Source organism: Dermatophagoides farinae, chromosome 1 (genome assembly GCF_024713945.1).
Source record: "Dermatophagoides farinae isolate YC_2012a chromosome 1, ASM2471394v1, whole genome shotgun sequence".
Lineage (NCBI taxonomy): Eukaryota > Metazoa > Arthropoda > Arachnida > Sarcoptiformes > Pyroglyphidae > Dermatophagoides > Dermatophagoides farinae.
In genome coordinates, this window is record NC_134677.1 from 5675814 (window position 1) to 5703797 (window position 27984).

Consider the following 27984-nt stretch of genomic DNA (forward strand, 5'->3'; position numbering starts at 1 on the left):
TGCACACGAAATATACTTTCTATTCATTTGTCTGTCTTTCATAATGATTCTGATCACCACCTGTTTTTAGAAAGAAATTGCAATCGTGCAGTTTCCGACAATGAAATTATTGAGAAAAATAGTTTCAAAATGACCGAAACTTTTTTCTCTCCAATCATCATCATCATCAAAAAAATGAAAACCGAATAATTACGCTACTGAATCATATTCAAGGTCTCTTTTTCTAATAATAATTATACACATTCATCTACAAATAGTAGAATTGCCATTGTCGTCTTCGTTGCTGTTTTTAGCAATATTGGTCGGTTATTTTTTCCCCTCACTTAGCATCAAGTAGGCATTTTAATTATATGAATATCCACCAGGCGTTTTTGTTTTGTACACACCTTTGCCATTGTTAAATCCATAATTAGTAATTTATTTAGCAAAAAAAAAATTGATCCACCTTTTTGTTTGTGGATAAACTTTGTTTCAGAAACCGGATTAAACTTTTTTTCGTTGTTGTTGCTATAATTGTTATTAGTGTTATGAAATATCGAATAAAATGTCAATTTCACTATATGTATGTATTTGTGTCTAAAAATCGAACTTTATGAAATATCGAATAAAATGTCAATTTCACTATATGTATGTATTTGTGTCTAAAAATCGAACTTTTTGTCGATCCACTAATCTTTGATTGCTTAATTCATCGTTTCATTTGATAGAATGTATGAATCTCTCTGAATGCGTTGATTATGATGAGAAAATAATCCTATTCGATTGTATGAAACATCACATTCACATTAACATGAATAAAATGAACATTTCTGAATAAACATACAAAAAACGTGAACATATTTTCGTATTCAAGGCCAGCAATGTTCATTTCATCAATGATCATCACAATTATCCTAAATTAATCTCAACTTTCAAAAGATAACTACAACAACAAAAAAATTCAATTCATAAGTCAAAAATTTTGTTTGAATTCTTTGTTCCTGCAATGAAATTGCATTGTCATATTCAAGCCATCTTCGTCATTAGTGGTCATTTTAAAACATTTTTCTTGTCCACACAATTTTTTATCATGGACATTATCGTCAAAGACGGGTACACTCGATGTTGATTATTATTAAAGTTTTTTTTGTACAATGATTCAGAAATAATTTCACTTACACAATAAGATGTAAAAGCGTCAAATTGTCCATAAAACAATGTGATTAATGTTTACACATAAATATATACAAGTTAAATTGGTGATGAAAATCATATATTTAGTTTATAGTATAACTATAATTATTGTTATAATGCAAATATATTTAGACACCTAAGTGATGATAAGAAATTATATATTGCTTTGATCGTTAGTCAAATTATTTTCCTTCATTATTACTGTTCTAGAAAATTGGATCCCTAGTTTGAGTTATTTATATTCATACAAAGGTATGTTTTGTCTTTTTTTGTCGTTTTTATTCTCTTTATTCGTACAACAAAATCCGTCATTCATAATGAAAATGAACAATCAAGTCTATGTATGAATTGTAAAATGGCTCTATATGTAAGTATCTACCATTGTTTTTTTTTTGTCAATTGATATAGCTTGCCATCAACAAGTAACAGATTATAATTTTCTCTTTTCCCAAATTCATTCATTTTTCTCCGACAAATTTATACATATGGATAAATGCACAAACACATAGACATTCATGACTATCAATTTATAAATCTTCGCCTCCATTCATTCTTTTCAAGTCAAAATTTCCTCTCCCTCTTGCTTTGTTCATTGTTCCAGGATCAATTGATCAATTCTATTCTATGACAACTACATTAGTCACTCCCTAACATATAAATCTTTACGCAAGTTTTTTTTTCATACCACCATACCTATATAAAAAGGCCACATTGATGTTCATCAGTTAATTCAATCGAACTGTTTCAGCCATATTCAACAAACAGACGAATATTCCCAAATAAATCAAAAATGAAATTCTTCATTGTAAGTATATTTGCTTATTTTGTGTGATTGTTAATTGGATCATAATGTGAAATCTGAACAGAAATTAATTATGAATATATTTAAAACCATCTATTTCTTCAACTCATCCATTTCAAATATATAGGTTGCTTTGAGCCTTATCTCCGTGGCTGCTGCCATTCCAGCCATTGGTCATTTGGGTTACGCTGCTGCTCCATTGGCTTTGGGTCATACTGCTTCGATGGCCATCGCTGGTCCAGCTATCGCTGCTTATCCAGCTGCCTATCCAGCTGCTTATGGTTATGCAACGCACGGTCCAGCTCCAGCTGGTCTTGGTGGTCACGGTTTTGGTCACGGTGGTCATTTCTCACCAATGCCAATGCAAGAAGTTCGATTAGTTGGTGTTCCACAACCATACCCAGTCGCTCAACCAATTCCAGTCGACAAACCATACGCTGTTCCAGGTAAGTCAATAAATAACTTGTAATAAAAAGTGGAATTTAATTTAAATTATCATCAACATCATAACACATCAGTCGATAAACCATACACCGTTCCAGTTGACCGACCAGTTCCAGCTCCATACGTTGCCAAAGTTGTTCAACCAATGATCCATAAACAAACTGTAGTCAGCTCTGCCATCCTTCCAGCACACAAATAAATCACCAAATCTAATCTTCGCATCAGATATCAAAATGACCTAAATGGAATTTCAAAAAAAAAACTAGATGGTTGGGTTAGTCATCAGAGTTAACCAAGTTCGGATTCATTATTATATTGTCAACATCTCTATTGTAATAAAATATACAATTTTGTATAAATAATAAATAAATAAATATCAAAAAAACCAAATTAATCTTGATTCGATTTGATTTTTTTCGTTCACTGAATTTCATTGCTTCGATCATTACGTCTGATTGTATGATAATTCCATTATTGAAAATTAGGTTCCTTTTTCTTGATTTCAATAATAAACTTGATAGTTTTTTATGTGTGTGTGTGTGCTATGTTGTGAGCTACTTCCAAAGTTCAAGTTGATATTATCATATTAATCATAAGTTGTGATATTCGATATGGTTAATAGACATATCTAATGATACGATCGATTATTATTAATATATCGATATATCATTCATTGCAATTATTCCCTCATGTTCATTCGATGTAAAAGATCCCTTGATTAGAAACAAAACAAACCAAAACAAAACAAATCAAATCAAATTTTAGATTGAAAAATAAAATTATTTTGGCTAAATATCGTTGGTTTTAGGTATTTAAATTAAAATCAATATTTATTTAGTTTTTTGTTATAATAATTTGTTCTCTTTTAAAAATGGTCCCGATTCACAATAAAAATAGTGATAGTGTCAATTGCCAACACTTAGAAAATCGTAGAAAAATATTTGTCATATTTTTTGGCTATATTATTTATGTTTATAATAAAAAATCTTTGATACCATTATTCACCGAATTAATCGGTGAATTTGACCTTTCCGAACAAGATGTTGGTATGTTTTTTTTTTGGTCTCTAATTCATTCTTTCCATGATTCTAATTTCTAGATTATTTTTGAGGTTTCATAACCAGTGCTCAACAAGTGTCCATTTCGGTGGTAACATTTCTAGGTGGAATATTGACCGATCATCTGCCATCAACATTTTTATTTTCTTTTGGTCTTTTAATTACTGGTATAAGTACATTATTCTTTCCATCCGGTAAGAATGTCTATCACTTTGCTGCCGTCTGGTTACTTAATGGTGTTGGTCATGGTCTGGAATTACCCACTGCCTTATGGTTGACAAAACAATTTAGTACCAAAGATACATTTGCATCTAATTGGTCGTTTGTAATGACTGCGGTTAATATTGCCGGTGTCATCACTCCAACATGGTCGACCTTTCTAAGCAATAATTTAGGTTGGAAAATGGCTCTATATATTTCCGGAACATTAACATTTGCAACTGGATTAGTCATTTTATTCTACTTTAATAAGGAACCGAGTTTCAAAACAAATCGTTATATAGAGAATCGAAAAACAGAGATTAAATTGCGTTTATTGGATTTATTTATCTATTTGCCTCCATTATGGATTGTTATTATTAATCGGTAATTAACTGAGCAATTGAATCTAATTTAATTAATTTTTTTTATTTCTTTTAGTTTTGTAGTGTCCTTGTATCGTTTATCAATAAATAATTGGTCACAGTTATTTTTCGCATCCTTCCATCAATTTAAAATTAATAATAATCAATATTTATCAAGTGTATTCATCACCGTTTTCGAATCAAGTAGTATTTCCGGGAAACTTCTTGCCGGTAGAATAAATGATTATTTCATGCGAAAAAAAATAACGAACAGTAATGAACGGCCATCATCAGCATTGGCCGTACGTTTACCCATAGCCATGTGTTTACATTTGATCTCAGCATTTGCACTGATCTTATACTGTAATCTATTATTAACAACTAAAAACATAACGATTTTTATCTTCATCGCAATCATAGCTGGCATATCATCGGCCGGTAATGTTATCACATTGAGTGTATTATCCACCGAAATTGGGAACAAGAAATATCAAGGTCTTGTTACATCGTTATGCAATCTGGCCACTAAACGTAAGAAATTCAAACAATCTATTGATAAGGGCCATAAAAATCAATTTTATTTTTTGTTTTCAGTTGGAGCATTCTGTTCTGGATATCCCTTCACTTTGATTGCCTTTTCGATTGGTTGGCATGGAACCTTTACACTACTTGCAGCTATTGTTGTATTGACACTAATATTTGACATGATATTTTATGTTCGTTACAATATTCAATCTCCAGTAGGTGATAAAATCAAATAAATCCTATGCAATTTAGAATAAATTTCATTTTATGAAAAGAAAAAAAATTGTTATTGAACTTGGCATATTCATCATGATGATTTACTAACTAAATTTTACATTATCACTTATCATATAAGCACTTTATATATCTTTTTCATATATTCAAAGTATATTTTGAAAATTTTCTTCCTGTTTTTTGTTCGTCAAGTTCTCTTTGGTTTTTCATGGTCATAAAACATTTATTGTTTATTATGGTTAAACTTGATTTTTAATCTTTTAATTTTGCAAAGTGCAAGAAATGGTTAAAATTCTAACCACCGCTAGGAATCGAGTTTTTTTATGCTGATAAGAACACATGAACAAAAGGAATAAAAATCGAACATAGTTGTTTATACTTGCTGTAGCTTGTTTGCGCGATTATCTTGATCGCCATTAGCGGTTTGACCAGTGTGTGTGTGTGTTGTAAATAAGATGGGTCAAAAGTCACAATACACTAATTTTATTGCAATAGTTGTAGAGGTTGTAAATCGAATCATATAAAATAAGCTGATCGACCGCTCGAAAACTGTCAGTTTGAATTTCGGATTCGTTTGTTTCATTTGAAATTAAAAAGCAAAAATTCATATCCCGAAAAATGTTCAGATTTATTGTGACCATTTTATTACCGTTGGTTGGCTGCTGTCATGCTGCATCGTTACATCGATTTCATGGTGGTGATTGTCCACGAATCGAACCTATGGCCAATTTCAATATTGATCGATTTCTTGGCGAATGGTTTGTGTTAGAAAGTGCCAATGATAATGGACAAGTATGTCTTCGTGAAGAATTCAATGCTAGCCAAGAAACAGTAGTATTGATGCCCAAACATGATGGTGATTTGATTGATTTGGCTCGTAATGAACTTGAACCAACTGGTCCACCAAAATATGAAACTGAGGACGCCATGAAAATCATGCAAAAAGTTTATCATGTCAAGCGAAGCTATCTACCTTTTGGTGGACGTCAAATTATCTGTGAAACAGGTATGAACACTTGTTTCCAAATTAATCGAGATTTTATTAATTTTTTTTTTTGATTTAATCGTTTATTTACACAGGAAAAATATCATTCCTATCGAATACAAGTCAATCGGAAATGGAAATCAGCTTGCCTTATGCTGAAACTGGAATGCTCAATATTAAACACTATGAAGTAATAGCCACTGATTATGATCGATTCGCTTTGGTTTGGCGTTGTCAGAAGACTATATTCGGTCATCGTCGTTCAGCACAGCTAATGTCACGTCGATCTGAATTAGATGAAAAATCTCAACAAGAATTGCGATCATTGATGCAACATTTTGAATCACAACATGATATTAAATTTACACCTGTTCGTCAGACTAATTGCAATGAAGTTCCGGCTTTAGAAGTTCAAGAATCGACAAGTTCAACACCAATGACAAGACGACCAACATCGGTCGTCGACCCTACTCCTGTCCAAACTCAGGATATAAAAAGCGAATCACCGAAACCGAAAAACAAAAAAAAGTTGATCAACATTGAAATCGGAAGCTTTCAACTCAGTATTTCTTATCCATTTTTTTGAATTTTCATTCTTGTATTAACATTTATAATTGTATTTCAATCGAAATAGTAAACGTACTCATATTTGCCATCATGTTCAAAATTTCTATAGCAAAAAAAAAAATGATCCTTCAATATAATGAAGCAATAATAATAAAAAATGAACTTACCTCATAATTTCATATTAGTTTAATACATACATTTACAATCTAAAGCTAAGGATTGAACATGGAAAATTTTTTTATGACAACAAATCGTCATTGAACGATCATAAATCATCAGAGGTAAAATGAAATGATTTGATAAAGGTAAAAGTGTAGAAACTTCAACTAATAATACAATGCTCATTTTATGCATTATTACAATATTCATCAAGATGAAATTTTCATACTTTCGGGTCTAGGTCTATTTTCATTTGCGAATCAATCAATGTGCATATGATCAATAGTATAATTTATTCCGTTATTGAATGAAATATAGTTAGATTCAAAGTGATGCCTCATTTGATTGATTATATACAGTGGTGATGATCATCTTATCATCCGATTATTATATTGTATATTGGAAATCTGGCCAAGGATTACCTGACATTGAAATTATTAGAATTCATATAGTATGCATCATGTGCATGAATTACTATGATGATGATGAGATTGAATAAACAAGTGAAATTTATGTTGATTACTTGCATGTGAACAACAATTCAAATACATCAAGATCCAAAAAAAACTTTTGTTGCTAAAAAAAAAATTTACGTTAAATTACCATTATGAATTTGATGAAAATGATCATAACGGACAAAGATGGGTGAGTTTTTTTTGTTTGGCTTTGTTTTGCAAAAATTAATATAATATAATAAAATGATTGGACAAAATGAATTAAAAATTTCCTATTTTTTTTTAATCCAGCTTTGTGTATTTCAAACTCGCCCTCAATGCCCACCAGCAATCTACTATATCATGTCAATAAATGGTGTGTCAAAATTTCATAATTTCGTTAACAATCCTATTATTGTGTCGTGATGTTTCAAAGTCAAACATATATTTTTATTTGAAAAGTATTTTTAGCCCGTCTTGTCAACATTAATTTTCCTTGATTGATTGATACGTAAACATAACAATATATGGCATTTATTCATCAAATCAAAGAATTTATTGATCTATTTTAATTTTTTATTTATACAGAATAATGACTTGGAGATTAATATAGAATGTTTTTCTTCATATTATTCAATGACCATAGCCATAAGCCAATGGGGCACCATGAGCCAACGGTGCAGCACCAAGAATTTTACCGTAGCCATAGCTCAATGAAGCGGCAGCCATTGGAGCAGCGTAACCATGAGAAATAGGAATCGGAGCTGAAGCAATCAATGGAGCTCCATGAGAAACCAAAGTGGAAACATGTGTCCCAACCGGAATGAGTGCAGATTTTTGAGTTTGATAAGTGTAAGCAGCTGGAGCTAAAATAGCTGGAGCCGGGATAGCCGAAGCAACAGCCAAAATTGCAGCGAAAACAATCTATAAAGATAAGGAATAATTGAAAAAACTATGTTCAAATTATAGATTTAAAATGACTTACGACGAATTTCATTCTGGACAATATTCGGTTATGAATTTTTACGATTCGTAAATAATTAATGAGCGTATGACGTTCGCGTCGAGCTTTTATACTGCAACTATGGGACAATTTCAACTTCTGTCAAAACTGAAAAGGATATTGCATCTACATCTTGTATTAATTGTTCGCATCGTTTTGCTGTATCAATCATGTTATCCAATTCAAGAAAAATGTTCTATGTTCATGAAGATTTTTGATTTCTCTTTCAACATCAACGTTATGATCATCTTCATGGTTGTTGTACAATTGTCTATGAAATTTCCATTCAAAAGTAGTAATTGTTTACTGATCAAAATAATGTTTCGATGGCAATGTACATGCATAGATATAGTTTCATTGCAAAAGACGACCGAAAGAACCTTATATTACAAATTAAATTCTTATTCACATGACTATTTCTGATATGTTATAGAGATTTGGCATCGAATAATTTGACATTGACAATCAAAAGATAACAAGTTGAATTAATACGAGAAAGATAATTGAATTTCATATGCAAATAACGAAACTTTTATGATTGATCATAAACGCTTTTACAGTTGTCCATCAATCCGATTAAAATGATCAAAATCATCTGATCCGATTCAATCGTTATCAAGCGATTCTTTTGATCAAATCAAATCGTTCCTTTTTTTGGCGCGCAAATAAAAATAAATAACAAAACTCATTGTTCATTTGTGGATGAATATTATTTAATAGTTATTTATATTATCCTCATCGAATCGATTCAGAAAATATAGAAAACATAATGATGGATGATGTGATATTAATATAAGCATTTAAATTGGTTCAATTTAATGCATCATTCCATGGCCATACATGGCACCATGCATCATTGGAGCACCATGCATCATTGGAGCACCATGCAACATTGAAGCACCATGCATCATTGGAGCAGCGTGCATCATTGGGGCAGCGTGCATCATTGGAGCAGCGTGCATCGTCGAATGAACCATAGTTTTAACTGGAATCAAACCTAGAATATTATAAAATTGATAAGGTAAAATTATAAGACAAAAATCTAGCTTAAATTTACTTCGATGGGTTGATTGGTAAGTGACAGCGGCTGGAGCCATCATGTGCATTGCTGGAGCCATATGCATTGCTGGAGCCATATGCATTGCTGGGGCCATATGCGTTGGAATGGCGGTGGCAACGGCCAAAAAAGCAGCGAAAGCGATGATGAATTTCATTTTCGTTTCGTTATGAATTTTTATAAATTTTTAGCTGAATTGCGTATTACAAATAAAAGGATAAACACAAAATAAACAAATTTTAATAAGAATAAAATAAAAGAAAATCTGAGCAATGACTCAACAAGAATTGTGCTTAAATACATAAACAATAATTCAATAAATATAATAATTCAATTCACAACATTCTCCCCCTCCAACGGAACCAAACAACGAATCGAACGATGGTAAGTTTTTTCATTAGAAATGTCCAAAATTTTCGCGACTCTCCCAGTTTCATTCAATTCCAAAATTTCCACAACTGGCCAATCTTGACGCCTTTGTTCGGCTTTGAAGAAGGCCAAATCGCCAACTCGTGGTGTGATCCCCTTCTCTGATCTGAAATTTTTCAATTCGGTAAGATAACTGCTGCTCCAAATCTCCCAAAATTTCTTGATGTTCCCAACTAACTTTTCGTATAACAATGTTAACTTGTCATGTTCAAAATTGACAATATTGACTGACGAGAATAATGTCGAACGTTCATTTCCGAAAATCAAATGATACGGTGTAACGAATGTACCATCTGAGCTTCTGAATAATGGCCTATCATTAATCACTCCTTGGATTTCCGCCAAAAGTGTTCTGAAACTTTCCTGAGAATGTCCTTTGATCACCACAGCTGATAAACTTTCTTTAACCGATCGGATTAACCTCTCGTAAAATCCACCATACCATGGTGCTGCCGGTGGATTGAAATCCCAATTTACATTATAATTATGTTGTACTTTCTTTTTGGCAAAAAACAATTTCGATAGAATTTTCTTGCTAGTTGAGAAACTTTTCTCATTATCGGACCAAATTTTCTCCGGTAAACCATAAAGACTTATAAATCTCGTCAAACATTGGAAAACAGATTCTATTCCTCTATTTTGTACAATATCAAGATGAATGGCTCTTGAATTTGCACAAACGAAAATCATGGAGAAGATTTTCATTTTTTCCATTTCCTTATTAATGAATAAGTCGATACCAATGTTACAAAATGCTCTTTTTGGTATTAATGTTCTCCCTCTAGGTCAGTGTTTCCCAACCTTTTTTTCTTCGCGTACCCCCGGGGGTTTTTTCTTTACAAAATTCTAGTACATACAAAGTTATCCTTTTGCATATCCCACGAACCCCCAGGGGTTCGCGAACCACCGGTTGGGAATCACTGCTCTAGGTAATGGTGGTGACTCAAAACTGTAAGCTTTACCCCTAAGTCTTTGACATTTTTTACAATGTGCGATTAAATTTTTCACCAAAAAATATAATTTCGGAACATAGAAATTTTTTCTAACTTCTTCCACCGTTCGAAATATTCCACCGTGGAAAGTATTAATATGAATTTCCTTTAACATATCTCTAACAATTGCTTTGTCGATTAAAATTATCGGAAATTTTTCATTGAATGATAATTGGCAATTTTCTATTCTTCTTTTTAACCGTATTAAACCATTATCATCCACAAAAACTGGCCATTTATATAAAACTGATGTTTTTGGTAATGTTTGTTGTTTGCTGAGACAGTGAAATTCCATCTTGAAAGATTGTCTTTGAACCAATTTAATTAAATGATGTAAAGGCTGAAGATTTAATTTTTTGCTATCTTTCGTTCTAAATGACATCCAAGCCAAAAGTCTTTCAATTATTAATAATGCTTTTCTGAAGTTGATATCGCAAATGTTTTCCACAAATGTATCTTGGTTGATTTTCGTTGAACTTTTTTTCACTAATGCAACTTGTGAATGTTTTTCAAAAGATGATAATTTTGGACCGGTCCACCAAAGTGGATGATTGATTAGCTTATTTAATGGTAGACCTCGGGATAAACAATCAGCTGGATTTTCTTTCGTAGAAATAAATTTCCAAAATTGCGGTTCTATTAATGACTGAATTTCGCGAACACGATTTGACTCAAACAATGGCAAATTATTTGGGCTTCCAGAGATACGTGCCAAAGTGACCATTGAATCGGAGAAAAGATTTCCTAAACGTATTTGTGGTAATTCTTTCTTGATCTTAACAAAAAGCTTAACTCCTTCTAATGCTGCGGTTAATTCCAATTGCGGTATTGTCCGTTTTGTCTCTGACACTAAACGAACTTTTGACATTAATAATTGACCAATTTCTTCGTTGTAAATATATGCACACGCCCCATATGCTATTCTACTTGCGTTAACAAAAACGTGTAGGCATAAATTTTGTCGTTGTCCATTGTTCTGAAATATAACTCGTGGAACATGAACACGTTTTAAATCGTCCATTTGTTTTGCCAATTTTTCGGCTCGTAATATGAAAGATTGATTCAATGGTTCATCCCAATTGATTTTTGATAAATGCAAATCTCGTATGAATTGTCTGAAGCTCAATTGAAATGGTGTTAAAAGACCTAAAGGATCAAATAAAGAAGAAAAAAAAGATGAGACTGTTCGAAGCGACCAACCTTCTGGTTTTTTAGGTGGTCCAAAAATAATCTCGTCCTGTTCAAGATTCCAGACAAGACCCAAAATTTTGGTTGAATCTTTCTCTTCGATTTCTATTTTTCGTAAACCAAAAAATTCAATGACAGTTTTTCTGGCTGTGAATTTATGGATTTTCATCGATCCTAATGATAAAGCTTCTTCAGCGTTAATGTAGCGATTGTAAAGTTGATCCAAATTATCGGCAACGAAAAGAATATCGTCCATATAAATTGTTTTTGTTAGTTCCGGATCTTTCTTTTCTAATAATTTGTTTATAGCGGACTCGAGAATAAACGGACTACTTGTTGCACCAAAGATGACACTGGAAAATTGGATTGTTAACAATTTGCCGTCTTTTTCCCATAGATATCTCAAATATTTTCGGTCCTCATTTTCCACTTTCACTTGCAAGAATGCCTTTTGTATATCGCCCAATAAAACGTGTTGATAGAATCTCCAGAATAATAACATTTTTGTGAGATTCAGGCCCATAAGATTTCCTTTATATAGGAAATCGTTTAATGACTTGCTTTTTCCACGTTTGAATGATGCATTAAAAACTGGTCTCACATCATAAGTTGTTCCTCTTCGTATGACAGGAAAATGGTTTAAAAAGAAACCATCTGTTTTGTTTCCATCTAAAACTTCCGCAAAGCTGTTGTTAACGAATAGGTCCAATTGTTCAGTATATTTTTCTAACATGTCGTTTTTCTTTAGACGATAAATTAAACTTGGTAATAATTTGACAATTTGTTTATAATTATTTTCTGGTCTATTTTCGTTTAGCCAAGGCAACGGAGCATATATTCTTCTTTCTTTCTCGTTTAATCTTATTTTCTTACGATAATCTTCGAACCATTTTTTATCATCTTCGTTATTTTCAATATCCGGAGCTGTTGGATCGTAAAGAATATTTTTTATGTCTTCGACCGGACATCTAGCTTGAATACAAAATGATGTTTCAATTTTCTTAGGTTTGTTTAGTTGTGAAACACCATGGATAACTGTTCCAATTTTTGTTTCATAAGCTTCGAAACCGTCTCCCAAATCAACAAATTTTCTTTCACTAACTGGTGAAAGTATATGTTGGAAAAGCCAGTCTAAGCCAAATAATGCGTCAATTCTTATTGGAGATGATTCAGATGATGGTGAAATTGGAAATAAGCCCAATGTTTTTGCTTTTTCCAAAATATAGTTTGGTACGGCATCTACATCATCCAAAATTTTTTCTGGACCAATTAGAATTTTATCTGGACCAAATTTTACTCCATTTAATGATTCGAAATATATTTGAGTGGCACGTTGTAAACCAGTTGAAATGCTTCCGTATCCTTGAACTTCGGTTTCGTTTTCGATTATCGATTCTATTCGTAATTTCTTGGCCAAATTCGATGAAATTGAACTAATTGTTGCACACCCATCTAATAATGCAAAAACTTTTTGTTTTCTTTTGTTGTTAACTGCAAATAATTCAATAATCGATAAAAATGATTTTGTTTCTTTTCCTGCAGAGACCGCCGCATGTTCTTTTCCTGTTGTTGACTCTTGACTTATCGAACTTTGACGCTCCAAAATTTGACTTTTTTCTTTATTTTCTTTTTCTTTATTTACAACTACTTTTTCTTTGTTATCTTCTTGGCATGGACAAATTGTGATGTTCATTTTCTTCTCACAATTACATCGTCTGCCTTTCTTACAATTTGTATGAAAATGATTGAATTTCCCAAGACATTTGAAACATAACTTTTTTTCTTTTGCTTTCTCAAATTTTTCTTTTCTTGGAAGATTACATAGAAAGCTGGGATGTTTCCCATTACATAAAAAACAACTTTTTTCAATCGTCACTAAAGCTGAATTTTTCGTTTTTGATTGTGTTTGCGGCTCAAACATCTCTTTATTAGATGCACTTTCAAAAGATTTTTTAATTTTCTCTAATAATTTCTTTGTAAAATCTTTTTCATGTAGATCAGCAAATAAATTATCATTCTTCTTGATTTTAAACAACATATTCTTTGACAATTCTTTTGCTGCAAATTCTTTTCCTTGTTTATTCAAGATGTTTATCGCTTCTGCGATTGACAAAGCTTGATTCCAATCTTCTGCTTTGGATCTTTCATCTAAAATATTTAAATTATTTATTTTCTTTCTTATCGAATTTGCCACAAGCAGCTCTGAATCATATCTCTTGTTGATTTGTTCTAAAACATCTTTCACGCTTGGTCTTTCATAATCAAAAATTAAAACGAAATCGTTTGGCAACATCGATTTAATTTTGATAATTTTTTCTAATTCTGTGAAATTATCGTTTTGAACTATTTCTTTTTCTATGTATTTTGACCATAATGGAAAATCCATCGGATCTCCAGACTTCATATTTAATTCACTTGTTGTCAAAATTTTGGTTTCAAAACATTTCTTATTTGAACTTTCTTTCTCTCGTATGGCTTTGTTCTTGGCCACTATGAATTTTTTGTTCCATTGTGAATATAATTTGATTGCTTGTGTCATTTTTTCTTTTATTTGTCCGTCTTCAATAAAACTATTCAAAATACACTTGCTTTGAATATTCATTAAATTGTCAAAAACCTTGTTCAAACTTTCATATTGTTTCAATATTGTGTCTTTATCGATCGTTTCTTTTTCTATCTCTTCTTGATCCCCATGGATCATTTTAAACGTTTCACATAAATACAAAATATTATTAATATGAGCAAGTTTTTGATTATTTAATTCTCTCACATCCATTTCTGGCTCGCCAAATATTACAAATAAAAGGATAAACACAAAATAAACAAATTTTAATAAGAATAAAATAAAAGAAAATCTGAGCAATGACTCAACAAGAATTGTGCTTAAATACATAAACAATAATTCAATAAATATAATAATTCAATTCACAACATTGCGGTTGTATAATTGTTTGCTTGATGGATTTATTTCATGATTTGCGTTTGGCTTTTATACTGGACGAATGGACTTTTAATGCCATAACAAAAATGTCACTGAATTGAATTCTATTGTATTATTATGTACAGAAAGAAATCAAACGTTGCTAACGGTTGGTATAATGATGATGATGACTAGGACAATGCAGGCGTATTTCCCAATGAAAACAATTTGATCAATTTTAATTTCTTGTTTTTTACGAACGTTTCCTATTATAAAAACTACAATCATGACGTGTTTATTTCGTTTTTGCACTTAAAATCATGTGTCAAAAAAAGAGAACACAATGTGAATAGATATTGAGAGACCACGTCAGTTAAAGACAATAGACAATCTTTCCAATTCAGATTTGGATCGACCATTTTGGATAATTTGTTGGCATTGGAATCTAGTTTATCAATATCATAATTGGTTGTTTCCATTACAAACTTGCGGTCCATTTTCTTTGAAAATAGCTTTTCTCAGTTAAATATAGTTCAAATAAATGTACGATGAAAAAAAAATCAATCGTAGATGATCGGGTGGTGCTACTTCTTAAATGTTGATGGCCATCAGATTTTCCACGATATGAATATAATTAATTCCATTTATTATTGTTCAGCCCAAATAAAAAATTCGCTTATATTACAACCCTGAATCTGATCGATTTGCCTGTTGGCTGAATTAAAATTATTTGATCAAAATTGGTGTATGTAAACAATTACAGATTTACGCGAAACTAAAAATAGTTTGTTTTTTTCTACTTTTAGAATTGATCATTATCTTTTCAAAGAAATTTTTTCATTTGAATTCATTTTCTAATCACATGTCGATCATTCTAACGCGACATCATTAATGTTATTATCATTTGTAAGTCAGAAGAAAAATTTAAAAATTCTAAACTTACTTTATCCTTTCAACAGATGGTGCGAATTCAAAATTTATTTAAAATTTGATAAGAATGCATCATGATGAGCGTTTGATCAAATTGTGTGATACAACGATTCATATTCAAATCGTATCAAAATTAGTTTCAAAAAAAAGAACTAAGGAAAATAGAAAAAGACCAATTTATTTCCAAAAGGCACACTGATTTTTTAATTCTTAAATCCATATTACATTTTTAAATTTAAAATTCCTATAAAATTGCTCCTGGATGAGTAAACATAAACCGATTATTATGATTGAATGAGCCAGTCTGTTTGGATATAATATATACAAGTCATTGCAGACAAATAAATTATAATCTAATAACATCAATGACCAACAGATGAAGATTGAAAAAGAAGATTTTAAAAACAACAAAAACAAAAGGCACATTTTTTCCATTTAGATTCAGGTTCATCATCGTTAACAGAGCCTTTATCAGCGTTTTTGCTGAACATTACGACTCAACTGGTTGAAGTATTAGTGATGTTCGATGATGTTTCATTAGTATTGCTGGGAATTACAGCTATTTCACTTTTTACCGAACTGTTTCCACTGCCTGGGGTTGAATCAGTTGTAGTGCCACCACAATCGGATGTAGCCCCTGAATCGCAGACAGTTTGTTGAGATGCAGTTGCATTGGTAATATTTTCATCTTCACTTTCTAATGAGACTAGGGCAGATAATAGATCCGAACGTTGTTGTTGTGTCATGCCTGAATGTATCAGTTGCACTAAAGCGTCAAACGTTGCAGAAGGAAAATCCTTGTATAGACTGCAGTTTAAATGAGAATTATAATCGATTTCAATAATTAATTATCAATAATCTTTACCCTTGAATTTGTCTGGTCAAAGCATCTCGTTGTATGCAACGAATATTGTCCAAAACTTGAGATGGAGCTTTCAATTGTGATTCGAGCCATTGAGCCACAATTCTGTTGTCTTCCCATTGATGTTGCTGTTTTAGAAAATAAGCATCCATTAATCCAAACGATCATCATTATAACATGATTAACATTGATTAATCATCACTTGAAATTAAGAAACTTACATTATGTTGTCCTGTGTGCTCGACAAACCAACGACGAATCATAGAACTTGCCTCAGCATCATTCTTGTTCAGTATAACTCGTTGAATTTCATTCTTTACTCGATTCTCACAAAGTCGTCGCTTCAATACCCAATAAAAATATTGTCTGGATGTACGCCATGGAACTACTTCGGTGATGCAATTCTTTTCAAACATTCGCACAGGAGTATCATGAAGATCGGCGAATGATAAAGCTACTTGATGATACATGCTCATCAACATTTGCTCACGTTCCTTAAGTTCATTTTCAATACTAGTTTTTTGTTCAAGCGATGTAGTTTCGTTCATCAGTTCTATGAAAAAAAACGTATTACTCATTTAGAATTAAAATTATCAAATGAAATGATATAACTTACTGCTCAATCGTTTACATTCGGGATCACAACGAAGCATGGTCTTGATCAAATCTTTTTGTCGGAAACGAATTTCGACGGTACCTTCGGGTTCAAGTACACCGCCACGGCTATCAGTATCAGCATACATTTCCATATGTTTTGGATTAATCGTAGCATCTTAAAATGTTTTTCATTAGCCATTAAAATTAGCAAATAGAATCTGATGACTTACCAAGAACAGCCCAAGCTCCACCACGAAGTTCGCCATATGGAGGAATATAAACGATAATCGGTTGATTATATTGATGTAAAGCATCGACAATGTAAGCTCCGAATTTCACCACTTGATCATACATGTCTTTCATACCACCAGAAAAGCCTCTCCAATTTGCGAAAATGATCAAAGGTAAATCTTCCCGATTGAAATCCTGTATAGCTTGTGCTGTTTTGTAGGAAGAATCCGGAAACCAAACTTGTCCAGCTTGCGATACGACTTTAGTTTCGGAATCCAAATTAGCGGGATCAGCTGGAATAATCAGTTCAACAGCTCGAGTTTCGACAGCAATCACACCAACTGGAATACCCCCAAGACGGGCTCGACCAGTGACGACGGTCAAGGCCCAACCGGACATAATTTCATGCCAAGTTCCTCGATCAAAAAAACCATCTTCCCATATACCTTGATTGTTTTCTCGTCCAGACAACATCCATCTCGGATCATAAGGCGAAGGTGAAGGAGTGAATGTAACTTCACGTTCTATAGGATCAATTGATTCCAAAATTGGTAATGGTCGATAGCGACGATCCGGTATGTAGGATAACCATCGCAAAATAGTTGACACTCCTTCCAGATCATCTTGAGCGGTAACATGAGAGACTCCGTTGGCATACATGATTTGTATGCCACCTATATATATTATATATTGATAATAAAAATTCAAATTATGTCCATTTTCATGTCAAATTGCAACTTGCCTAGTTGATTATTAGAAGTATATACTTCACGACCCAATAATTTGTTCAAAGCACTAGCACCAGTTAAAATGATATGTGAATTTTCGATTTGAATAACTCGTTGAGAAAGACGAGCCAAATAGGAGCCAATACCTATGGCCCGACAGGTTACCATTGTTATGGTTACAATTTCATTGTAGGCTTGAGAAGATTCTCCAGCAATCATGCCAGCGTATTTAAGATTTTCCACGCTTAAGCCGTCTTGAGCGCCAATAATATCGGTAATTTTGTATCGTGTTTCACCATTTTCAACAATTAGCTCACACTTTACAGAATCGGCCAATCTTTTATATTGTTCAGGCGTCAAATAAATATAGTTAAAGCCTTTGTCTGGATCTTTGTCATCAAACCACGCAATCTATTAATAATGAACATTAATCTGTTAGTAAATTGGCAAAATAAATTTACGAAAAATTTTACTTGAAAAGCATTTTTAACTTCTTCAGCCAGACCGATTCGAGCACCCGAATTGGCCGATAGATAAATACGGGGAATCTTTAATGATCGCGCTCTTTCCGAAGCTTTCTGAAAGAGCATATCTTCTTTTGGTCCGAAAACACCCAATAAATGAGTTATATCATTACCAATAACAATAATATCACGACCATCAGGATATTCGGGGGTGAATATAGTGATTCTCCAAGCAACCATTCCACATTCATTCTCGCCCGGTACTCGTCTCATTTCGACTAATCGTGTTGGATTGGCCGATTCGATGACTAGTTCCATGCATTGCATTACTTGAGCTGGCATTTGCATTTCTGGATGCATTTCAAGATATTCTTCCCAGATTTTGATCAAAGCTGCCTGAAACATATCTGGAAAATCATAGATATAAGTAGTTCCATTTGATTGAGCTTGAAATCGTTTCAATTGAAGATAATCTTTTGTCATATATGGTGTCGAAATAGGAAGATCGTGTAAATGGCCAGGTTTTCCAGTTCCTGGCCATGCTTCAAATTTCATCGTTCCAGACATTGTGTCCAAAACTTCTTTATAAAGATGCATATCTAAATAATAGCCAGATTCATTGGCCAGCAATAAACGGATTGGAGTACATTTGGAATTGGGCGAAGGTCGAATAATCATTCGAATTTCGGCTTGCAAAACACGAAGCTTCCATAGTCGTGGTCCGTATCGCATCACCATATTGCGAACATTTTCAGCAATCTATTAGAAATATTACATACAATAATAGTAGATTTATGATAAAACCTATGAAAGAATAAATTATCAAATCAAACATACGTATGGTACTTTGGCAGGTTCCATTGTTACTTTAGGTACGAAATTCAAAAAGATGTGATTGCAATCGGTTTTGGGTGCCAAATGATGAGTAAAAGCAACCTCCAATTCATCCATTGCTTCGAGCAAGAGGCGTTCACCTATGATTAAATTATTAAAAAAATATGTTAAAAATTTAAAAAATAGTGAGTATATACCTTCATTTTGTAGAAATTCATAACTAGCTTCCTTGGTGATCAAATCGGAATGACGAATTATGGTTCGAACAAAAAATCGAAAATCCGTAACCTGTTGACCAGGTGCTCGGGCTTTTGCTTTTCCCAGATATAAATGCATTTTGTTTTGACTGGCTGTGGGCACAGCTTCCAAATCATAATTTCTGAGACGATTAATTTCAAGTTGAAAAGCTAATGCCGGTTCTAAATGTCTATAAATTTTATCCTCAGTATAGCCATCACGGTAACGAAATGTAAAATAACGTGGAAAACGATATCTATCACATACAACAAAAGTAACACGACGTATGGAATGTTTTTCGAGCTCTGAACAACGTTTTTGACAAAATTCTTCGAATTGTTTGGTCAATGTAGCATCATCCTGCCCTTCACATTTTATCGTAATATTCATTATGTAGATTGCTTCAGGTTCTTCTAACAATGAAGAACTGACTGAACGCTTAGCCAATGATTGTTCATTCAAAGAATTGGCTGATGATGCATTGACATCACCGTTAACAACTGACCAAACACTATCCGATCCATTTAGTTCATCATCAACTCGATGAATAATGTTGAGCATTTCAGAAAAATTAGCTTCCAATTGTTCCACATTAATAAAAGAGGCGATCAAACCGACCCGATAATTGTTATGATTAAAATAAAGGACATCATCAACTCCGGTAAATGCTGAAGCGGTTGCTTGAAGATTTGACGATGAAGCTGATGATGATAGTTGATTGGCGGTTGTCGATGGATGGGAATGAGGCAATAAAAAATGATACACAGCACAAGGTATCGATTGGTCACGATTTCCAGTGACAGATATGGACCCTGGACCACCGGACAAAGAACTCGGGCTTCCATATAATCCTTTAGCTGTGTAAAGGCTATCTGAAGCCGATCCTAACGTAGTGCTTCCGATAGGCAATTGATTCGATCCACCAGCACCAATGACTGAATGTTGCAACGATATCATTTCGTAAGAAATGTATGCACGACGTACATAAACTTCCTGTGCAGCACGACGAACAACACTGTTCGGATGATAGAAAAATTGATGTAACACATCAAATATTGAAGTCTCACTGATGATCAATTTATTCAGTACGTTCGGTTCAAATTCATGTGAATAGATGTCGATAGCAGATAAAAATATTGATTCCATTTGATTATGACGTAAGGCATAAGGTGGTTGATGTGCCGATATCAATACTTGTCTCGCTCGAAGAGCGACTTTAGAATTTTCCGATTTGTTCAATAAAGTCAATGCATTTAATATCGAACTTAGTTCATCTGTTATGCCTGGTTCTCTACCACAAAGGTGATCAATAAGTTTAATGATCAGCTGATTTTTACGACCAACAGCCAAATGTGAAAAGATGATTTGAACGACTTTTTGCATGCCTTCATCCTTATATTTTTCTCGCATTCCCGAGACACATTTATCGTAGTGGCCTAGCTGGAAATGTTGTTCGACTTCGATATAATTACGAATCAAATCCTGCACACAGGAACGCATTCGACCTCGGATTCCGTTCCGATATCGTTGTACCAATTGCACAATACCTTGTGTATTCAAGAAGAAAACATCACGATCGGAACGTTTTTGCAATGTAGCGGCATACGAATCAATAACAGAGGCAATCTGCTGTGAAGGGAATGCAGCTAAAATAGCCGTAATATTGCTGGAATAATTGTTCAGCAATTTCCTGATCGATTTCTCCACTTGGGGTGGAATCCGTCCGGAAGTTGAAGCGATTATATCTTGAAGTTCTAATAGCGGCAAACGAGGGTCACGTAAACAATCCATAAATGTTTCGACATAATGTGTCATAAAATTACTAAAATATGGTTCTGATAATACATAACCAGAAAGAACATTGCCCAAATGCGTTTTGGCCTGTTGAAAGGTAACATTTAATTTAGGCTCAACAGGCGCTCCATGAGAATCATTTGTTGATGCTGTAGAGGAGGCACCAGAAACACCTGAATCATTTTCACATTCTTCATCCAAAACATCGAAACCTTTTGTATAAAGTTCTGCACGGTGTACACGACTTGGATCATCTAACTCTAATCTAGCCAAAATAGAACCAGCTTCGAGGACTGCACCTGAACGTTTGACATGTTGTAGGATTCCAGATTCTTGTGTTGTCAATGTCATCACCATTTTCATGACTTCAATTTCAGCGTACGCTTGGCCAGCATTGACGTGCGATCCATCTTCAATTAGAAATTGCAATAATTTACCAGTGGATGGTGATCGAAGAATAGTAGGATCATTTTCTTTTTCAAACACACAGGTCTGATTACCTATAACAATTCGATATCTTTCCACTTCTTCTTTCATATAAGTAGTATATGATGAATGATCGATAGACAATAACAGTCCTGAATCGGACATACGATGCACCTCAATTTCTTTATAAGTTCCATTCATGATTAAAAAATATGAATTTGGACCAGATTTGGTGACTTTTACAACGTATTTTTTTCCTTCATAGATTAATTCAACATCTTCATTGTTTGTCAACGTATTTGCCGGTAAAATTTGTCCTTTTTGTAAGGAATTTTGAAAATGTTGCCAATTTGACACCATTTTAGAATCAACAACGTGAATGCAACCACAAATCAATGCTAATGAAGTTTTTGGTTTGCCCGATTGAACGCGTTCAGCAATCAATTTGTCCAACCAGCCAGTATTGAAATTATTTCTTTGAAAATCTTCCGTTTCTAATAGAGTGATAAGATATTCAACAGTTGTTCGAAAATCACCACGAATGGAAAGTTCTTTCAAGGCTAAAACCATATTCTCTCGTGCTTCTTCGCGATCTTCACCCCATGAAAAACAGTGACCAAATTGTGAATCAGCAAATTCATGCAATCCACCGAGAGCACCCACGGAAAAATAGCCCCAGACATTTTTCGAACTCTTGAAATTCAATTCTTGAACGGTACCACTGGAAGGTTTAAAACCTTCATCTGGATTTTCTGATGTGATTCGTGCAGCGATTACATGTCCCCATGGTCTATTTCGAACATGATTGTCGAAATCAATTGCAGAATCACCCCAAGGTGATTCACCATAAAGTAAACGAATTTCTTTAATTCTATTCAGCTTAAGACCCATAGCAATTTGTAGTTGACAGGCAGGTAAATTGACATCGGCAACCATTTCCGTACAAGGATGTTCGACCTGAAGCCGAGGATTCAGTTCAAGAAAGTAGAATTTTTTGTTTTGTGGATCGTAAAGATATTCAACAGTACCAGTGCTAGCATAACCAACCATTTTAGCCAAACGAACGGCTGCTTTTTCCATCTCTTGGAATGTACTTTCATCGGCAATGATACAGGGTGCTTCTTCTATAATTTTTTGATGCCGACGTTGGATTGAACAATCACGACCAAATAATGAGATGGCATTACCATAATGATCAGCCAATAATTGCACTTCTAAATGTCGAGCACAGGTTGCCAATTTCATCACAAATATTGGACTTCCAGGAACTTCATTTTGCACTTGACGAAACATTTGTGGAAAATCATCGGGAGATTCACTTTTTCGTATACCTTTACCGCCACCACCTTCTGAAGCTTTGATCATAACTGGAAATCCAATTTTCTGTGCTGCGATCAACCCTTCATTCACATCAGTCACACAACCTTTTTGATAAAGATCGGGCGGTAATTTGAATGTTTTTCCTTCTTTCCATCCGGGACAAGTTAATCCGGAACCAGACCATGCTAAGGTTGGAACCTGAGCAGTTTGAGCTACAATTGATGATGCTATTTTATCACCAAGTGCCCACATAGCATTACAAGGCGGACCCATGAATGTGATATTAGCTTTCGTAAGCAACTCAGGTAATCGAGGATATTCCGATGCATGTCCCCATCCAGCCCAAACACCTTGTACATTCATTCGTTTAGCTATGTCGACTATTAATTCGACATTAGCATAATTGTTATTGTTAGTTCCACCTGGTACTGGAACATATTGATCAGCCATCTTGATGTATTCAGCATTTGCTTTGAGATCCTCAGGTGTGACCTTAAAATTAACGCAAAAAATGAAAACCACATTAAACTCTATCGAAACAAGTATCAATGCAGTACATTACCATGACAACAAAACGAATGGCTCGTTCATTGCGAAAGATCTCATATGACCAACGGCGTATGGAACGCATACATTTAACGGCAGCAATGCCATTGTTGGCAATTAATACCTTATTGATCACACGTGTACCACCAAAACGTTTGATGAATTCTTCTGGTGTTGCGATCGTAAAATCCTGCTTGTCGGCACGATCCTGACTTGACAGATGTATGCCTGACATTGATTGTCGTAATTGTCTTGTTTGCCTATTGAAACGTTTAGTGTCCATTGTTGTTGACAAACAACTTTGTCCTGTATCACTGGTTCCTGTGGGGCAAAGCGCATCCAGCAGTATATTCGATGCCCTTAAATGATTTAAAATGTCGTCTTTGTTGTTTGGATTGGATTTTTTAAAATCTTCTTCATCGGAAGATGACGAATCACTATCATCGGGTGCCTGATCGATCGTAAATATTGGTTTCGTATAGTTTTTCTGATTATTCTCTTTAAAAGTGGTGCTATCCAAAATGGTGTCGTTGTCGTTTAGATGTTGCTGATTTAGTTGAGATTCACTAAGGTGACAAAAATTTTTCACAAATAAAAAAATCAACAATTAATTATTTGAAAAAAATGAGAGAAAAAAGTCGATAAATAAAACTGGTAAACTGTTTTTTAAAATATATATGAATTTGAATAGAAAAAAAAGACAATGAACAAAATCGATCAATACATGATGCAAAAAAAAAAATTCAAAAATGAATGAATATAAACTATTTATTGACACAAAAAAATCATATATCGTAAACTTGATGAATGAGGAAAAAAATAGCACCTACATGTACGCATCACGCACTACACACTACATATTCATAACCACATCTATAATCTTTTCATAAAATCAACAATTGAAAATGATAAAGAAAAATTTCACCCTTCAAAATTCAATGATGAACACGATTTTTATTTCATTTAAACAACAAATCATATGTTTGAATCGAAAATCATAACAGAATATTGAATAAATTTTGAAGATATCACTTAGAATATCAATCAATGATGACAATAGAAACAGTGAAAAAATTCGTAGAATGAGAAATCAATTATAAAAGAAATATAAAAATCAAATAGAAACACTTGAGCGATCGTCATCATTTTATTTATTTTCATTTAAGTTTAGATGGACTTGTTTTTTTTCACAACGAAGAAATCAATATAACCAACGTACCTAAAGATGAAACTGGTGGTTCATATAATAATAATAATCATCATCATGATCATAGAAAGAAGAAGCAATCTAACACTAAGATAAAGATAGATATTTTTTCTTTCTTTTGCACAAAAAAAGAAAACAGGAGCCAAGCGTACAGGAGGATTACATTCATCTTTTCTGGGCACTGAAGAAAAAAAAAATGAAAAAGAGACAAATCAACTAATCAACTAACTAACCATTAAGAAGTAGCAATATATATATATAGGGGCAACAAGATTTTTTTTTGCGTTGCTCTTTATGCATAGTAAAAATACAATATCGATTAACGCATTGAAAATGAATTATCTAATATTACATCATCAAAACGGAATATGTACATAATAACACACATGGTTTGAATACTACGATTCATCTTAAATTTTTTTTAAAAAAATATCACGAGTTTTTTAATTTTGACAATAAGAAAAAAAACTACAAGGTTGGATATATTACAAGAAAAATGACAAAGAATTATAATTGAAACATTACAATATTTCTTGAATTTCAAATAAAAATATATTAATGATTGACCATCAATATTGATCAAGACAGTTTATGGATAAAATCCTGATATGTTGTAAACACGTATAAATCTATACCAGATATCGAGAAATCTTACCGTTTTTTCCGCTAACACTCATTCAAGGATTCGTGGTCAATTATATACAGGCCAATGAACACACATGGGAATAGGGAAAAATTTTGTCTTAAAAGAAAATGGAGATGAATGAAGAAAAATGTCACGTAAGTAAATAAGTGATAGCTATGAATGTAAATACAATAAAATAAAAAAAAATCTAGACCGGTATTATAATGCCTTGAGACAGAGAAAGAGAGAGAGAGAACGAATAGTTTGTGTATGATTGTCGATGAAACTTGAACAAGTCTGAATGACAACAATATTGGAAAATTAAATCCATGATTTTGAAACAATATTAATGTATGCAATTTTATAGAAGAATCACACGAGAATGAGCTAATAAGCCACGCGTTGAGCGAAAGAGAAAAAGAAAAAAAAATATCCACAGTTTTTAAGTGAAGCAACGTTTGTCATGAGGTAAATATATTTTTTTCTATTTATAATCTTATTATTATTTATCAAATCATCATGCAAACGAACGCGTGATTTTTCAATTGAATCGTGCGACAATTTTTTTTTGTCATTTAAATCTTATATATATATGAAGAGAAAAAAATATCGAATGTTATATTATCAACAAAATGATGATCATCAGCCAACACTGACGTGATTCATGATAATATAAATATTATTCAATTTGATATGATTATCTAATAATAATAAGCAATTTTTAAAACGAATTAATTGAATACTGGTAGGTAGTCAAAATGAAAATGACAAAGGGGTTAGAAATTCTCATATTAATTGAAACAATTCTTCAAATGAACAATCTGATCTGATCAATATTTATAATTATAAAAGTATAATATAAAAAGTAAAAGTAAAAAATAATGAAAAATTTATGCTATCCATTCATTAACATATCAAGAGTTGAAAACAGGTTTCTCATCTTTTAAACAAAACAAAAAAAAAAAAAAAAAGAAAAACAAACATTTTTTTAGGTAGATAAATTCAATGATGTATAAATATTGGAAAATTTCCTGTCCCATAAACAAAAATATATCGATAACATAGCATTGAACTTGAATCAATGGGAAAAAAAATCATGTACATTTGTTTGTTTCACAAGGATAAAACTTTTTTTCTTCGATCAAAAACAAATCGAAAGATAATTAAATTTCATCTTTTTCTCTATCTCATTGATAGAATTGGGCATTGAAATGTGGGAAAAAAAATCGTAAACCAAATGATTAAATATATATGAGAATGTTGAAAAAATAAATTTACCATTTTAACAGTTGGAATCAATTTAGAAACCGATTGCATAGAAAATTTCACATTGAGTATACAACGATATTTTAACTCATTCATTCGAAGATGTCCATAATGAATTTGAATTAATGAAAACTTGTCAAACATGATAGCGAAAAAAAAAATAAAAATAAAACCGATCGATTTACAATCACAAGGTTAAGCTTTTTTTATAAAAAAAAAATAAACTTGTAACAAATTTAAAAAAAATTGATGAATTTTTTCTTGATATTCAAAAGAAAAAATCTAAAAAACCAAGCGGTTGTAATTCTAAATGGTTTTTTTTTTCATTCATTTTACCTGTTTGATGAATCTGAATTTTGGTGATTATTGTGATTATTATTATGATGATGATGATCATTGGATGACATTTTTTTATCAAAATTATCGTTAGTTATTTGACTAAAATTTGAATTTATTATTGAATTTTCGATTTTGTTATCGCTGTCGACAGCCGCATATATCGGTATCGTTTTTTTTATATCATCAACATCAACAATAATATTTGAACATGAATTAATATTATATTGTAATAGAGATGATGATTCACCGACCGAATGGTCAAATGAATCGTCGTTGTCGTCGTCGTCAGATAATGATGGTGGCAATCGATAATCGCCGTGATTATGATTTGAACGAAATGCCGAAACAATCAATCTAAACAATCTAATCATCAAGGTTGTAGGTTTTTTTAAAATAATTTTTCTCCAATTTTAAAACTGAAAAAGCAAAAAAAAAATTGCTGTTTTTTCAATTTTTTTTTTTTTTTGACACTTTGTGATTGTTTTAACACTCATTCACAAACAAATATATTTGAACACAAGATTCATACAATCGATGTTGATCAAATCATCAGACAAATTAATACCAAAACATTTTTTTTTCTTTATTGATCGACTTGTATGGTTGGTTATGATCGATGTTCACAAAACATAATGCAATGAACGTGATTTCGATGGTCAAATAGACAATGTTTTACGATATTTTTGCCTGCTAATTTTTTTTCTTGCCTGTTCAGATCAGTCGAGAGAAAATATATATTTTAAAGAAAAAAAAATTTTATCGTTGCCGTCAGCAGTAGCAGCGTCAAGCGTCATACAGCAATGGATGACGAAAATGAAAACGACGACGACGACGACGACAAATTACACAGGAAATACATACACACACATATACAATCAAATATACATGAACTTGAGTACATATAAGCGAAGAAGTAAAGACATGGACTACACGATAATGGTCCTAACGAAATAATACAAAAAACCACTTGTTGAAGGGATATAATAAAAGTTTTTAATTCGAAAAAATGAGAGATGGATGTGGATGGATAGATATCAAGAGAGAA

At 32.6% G+C, this 27984-nt stretch overlaps 8 protein-coding genes across 9 annotated transcripts in view; 4 read left to right on the forward strand and 4 right to left on the reverse strand.

Moving 5' to 3' along the window:
- The window catches only part of Fkbp12 (peptidyl-prolyl cis-trans isomerase Fkbp12), an 83863-nt gene that overhangs the window by 12896 nt on the left and 42983 nt on the right, over nt 1-27984 (forward strand). The window lies entirely within an intron of this gene.
- Nucleotides 591-2809, forward strand: LOC124491463 (uncharacterized). 2 transcript variants are annotated; one of them, XM_075734361.1, is made up of 4 exons: nt 591-1540; nt 1879-1978; nt 2103-2421; nt 2494-2809. In XM_075734361.1, the coding sequence occupies exons 2-4, from the start codon at nt 1964-1966 to the stop codon at nt 2616-2618; spliced, it is 459 nt and encodes a 152-aa protein (XP_075590476.1). In that variant the 5' UTR covers nt 591-1540; nt 1879-1963; the 3' UTR covers nt 2619-2809. The 2 variants fall into 2 exon arrangements, with proteins under 2 accessions (XP_075590476.1, XP_046910058.1); XM_047054102.2 differs by having other exon boundaries at nt 612-1540; nt 1683-1978.
- On the forward strand, nt 3291-4859 carry LOC124491477 (glucose-6-phosphate exchanger SLC37A4). The gene is made up of 4 exons (XM_047054121.2): nt 3291-3465; nt 3531-4062; nt 4117-4571; nt 4635-4859. Exons 1-4 carry the CDS (start codon nt 3291-3293, stop codon nt 4799-4801), a joined length of 1329 nt encoding a protein of 442 aa, XP_046910077.1. The 3' UTR covers nt 4802-4859.
- On the forward strand, nt 5319-6525 carry LOC124492000 (uncharacterized). Its single transcript, XM_047054753.2, has 2 exons — nt 5319-5805; nt 5880-6525. The coding sequence occupies exons 1-2, from the start codon at nt 5418-5420 to the stop codon at nt 6368-6370; spliced, it is 879 nt and encodes a 292-aa protein (XP_046910709.1). The 5' UTR covers nt 5319-5417; the 3' UTR covers nt 6371-6525.
- On the reverse strand, nt 7478-8063 carry LOC124492001 (uncharacterized). The gene is made up of 2 exons (XM_047054754.2): nt 7930-8063; nt 7478-7868 (listed from the first exon to the last, which is right to left on the reverse strand). Exons 1-2 carry the CDS (start codon nt 7939-7941, stop codon nt 7578-7580), a joined length of 303 nt encoding a protein of 100 aa, XP_046910710.1. The 5' UTR covers nt 7942-8063; the 3' UTR covers nt 7478-7577.
- LOC142598172 (uncharacterized) lies at nt 8636-9366 on the reverse strand. Its single transcript, XM_075735173.1, has 2 exons — nt 9005-9366; nt 8636-8944 (listed from the first exon to the last, which is right to left on the reverse strand). Exons 1-2 carry the CDS (start codon nt 9159-9161, stop codon nt 8763-8765), a joined length of 339 nt encoding a protein of 112 aa, XP_075591288.1. The 5' UTR covers nt 9162-9366; the 3' UTR covers nt 8636-8762.
- On the reverse strand, nt 9192-13167 carry LOC124494845 (uncharacterized). Its single transcript, XM_075735443.1, has 5 exons — nt 13160-13167; nt 11626-13091; nt 10626-11571; nt 9612-10097; nt 9192-9195 (listed from the first exon to the last, which is right to left on the reverse strand). Exons 1-5 carry the CDS (start codon nt 13165-13167, stop codon nt 9192-9194), a joined length of 2910 nt encoding a protein of 969 aa, XP_075591558.1.
- On the reverse strand, nt 15628-27743 carry ACC (acetyl-CoA carboxylase). The gene is made up of 11 exons (XM_047054747.2): nt 26937-27743; nt 23519-24068; nt 19377-23448; nt 19183-19319; nt 18355-19104; nt 17896-18292; nt 17153-17827; nt 16942-17097; nt 16547-16878; nt 16329-16453; nt 15628-16270 (listed from the first exon to the last, which is right to left on the reverse strand). The coding sequence occupies exons 1-11, from the start codon at nt 27308-27310 to the stop codon at nt 15961-15963; spliced, it is 7878 nt and encodes a 2625-aa protein (XP_046910703.1). The 5' UTR covers nt 27311-27743; the 3' UTR covers nt 15628-15960.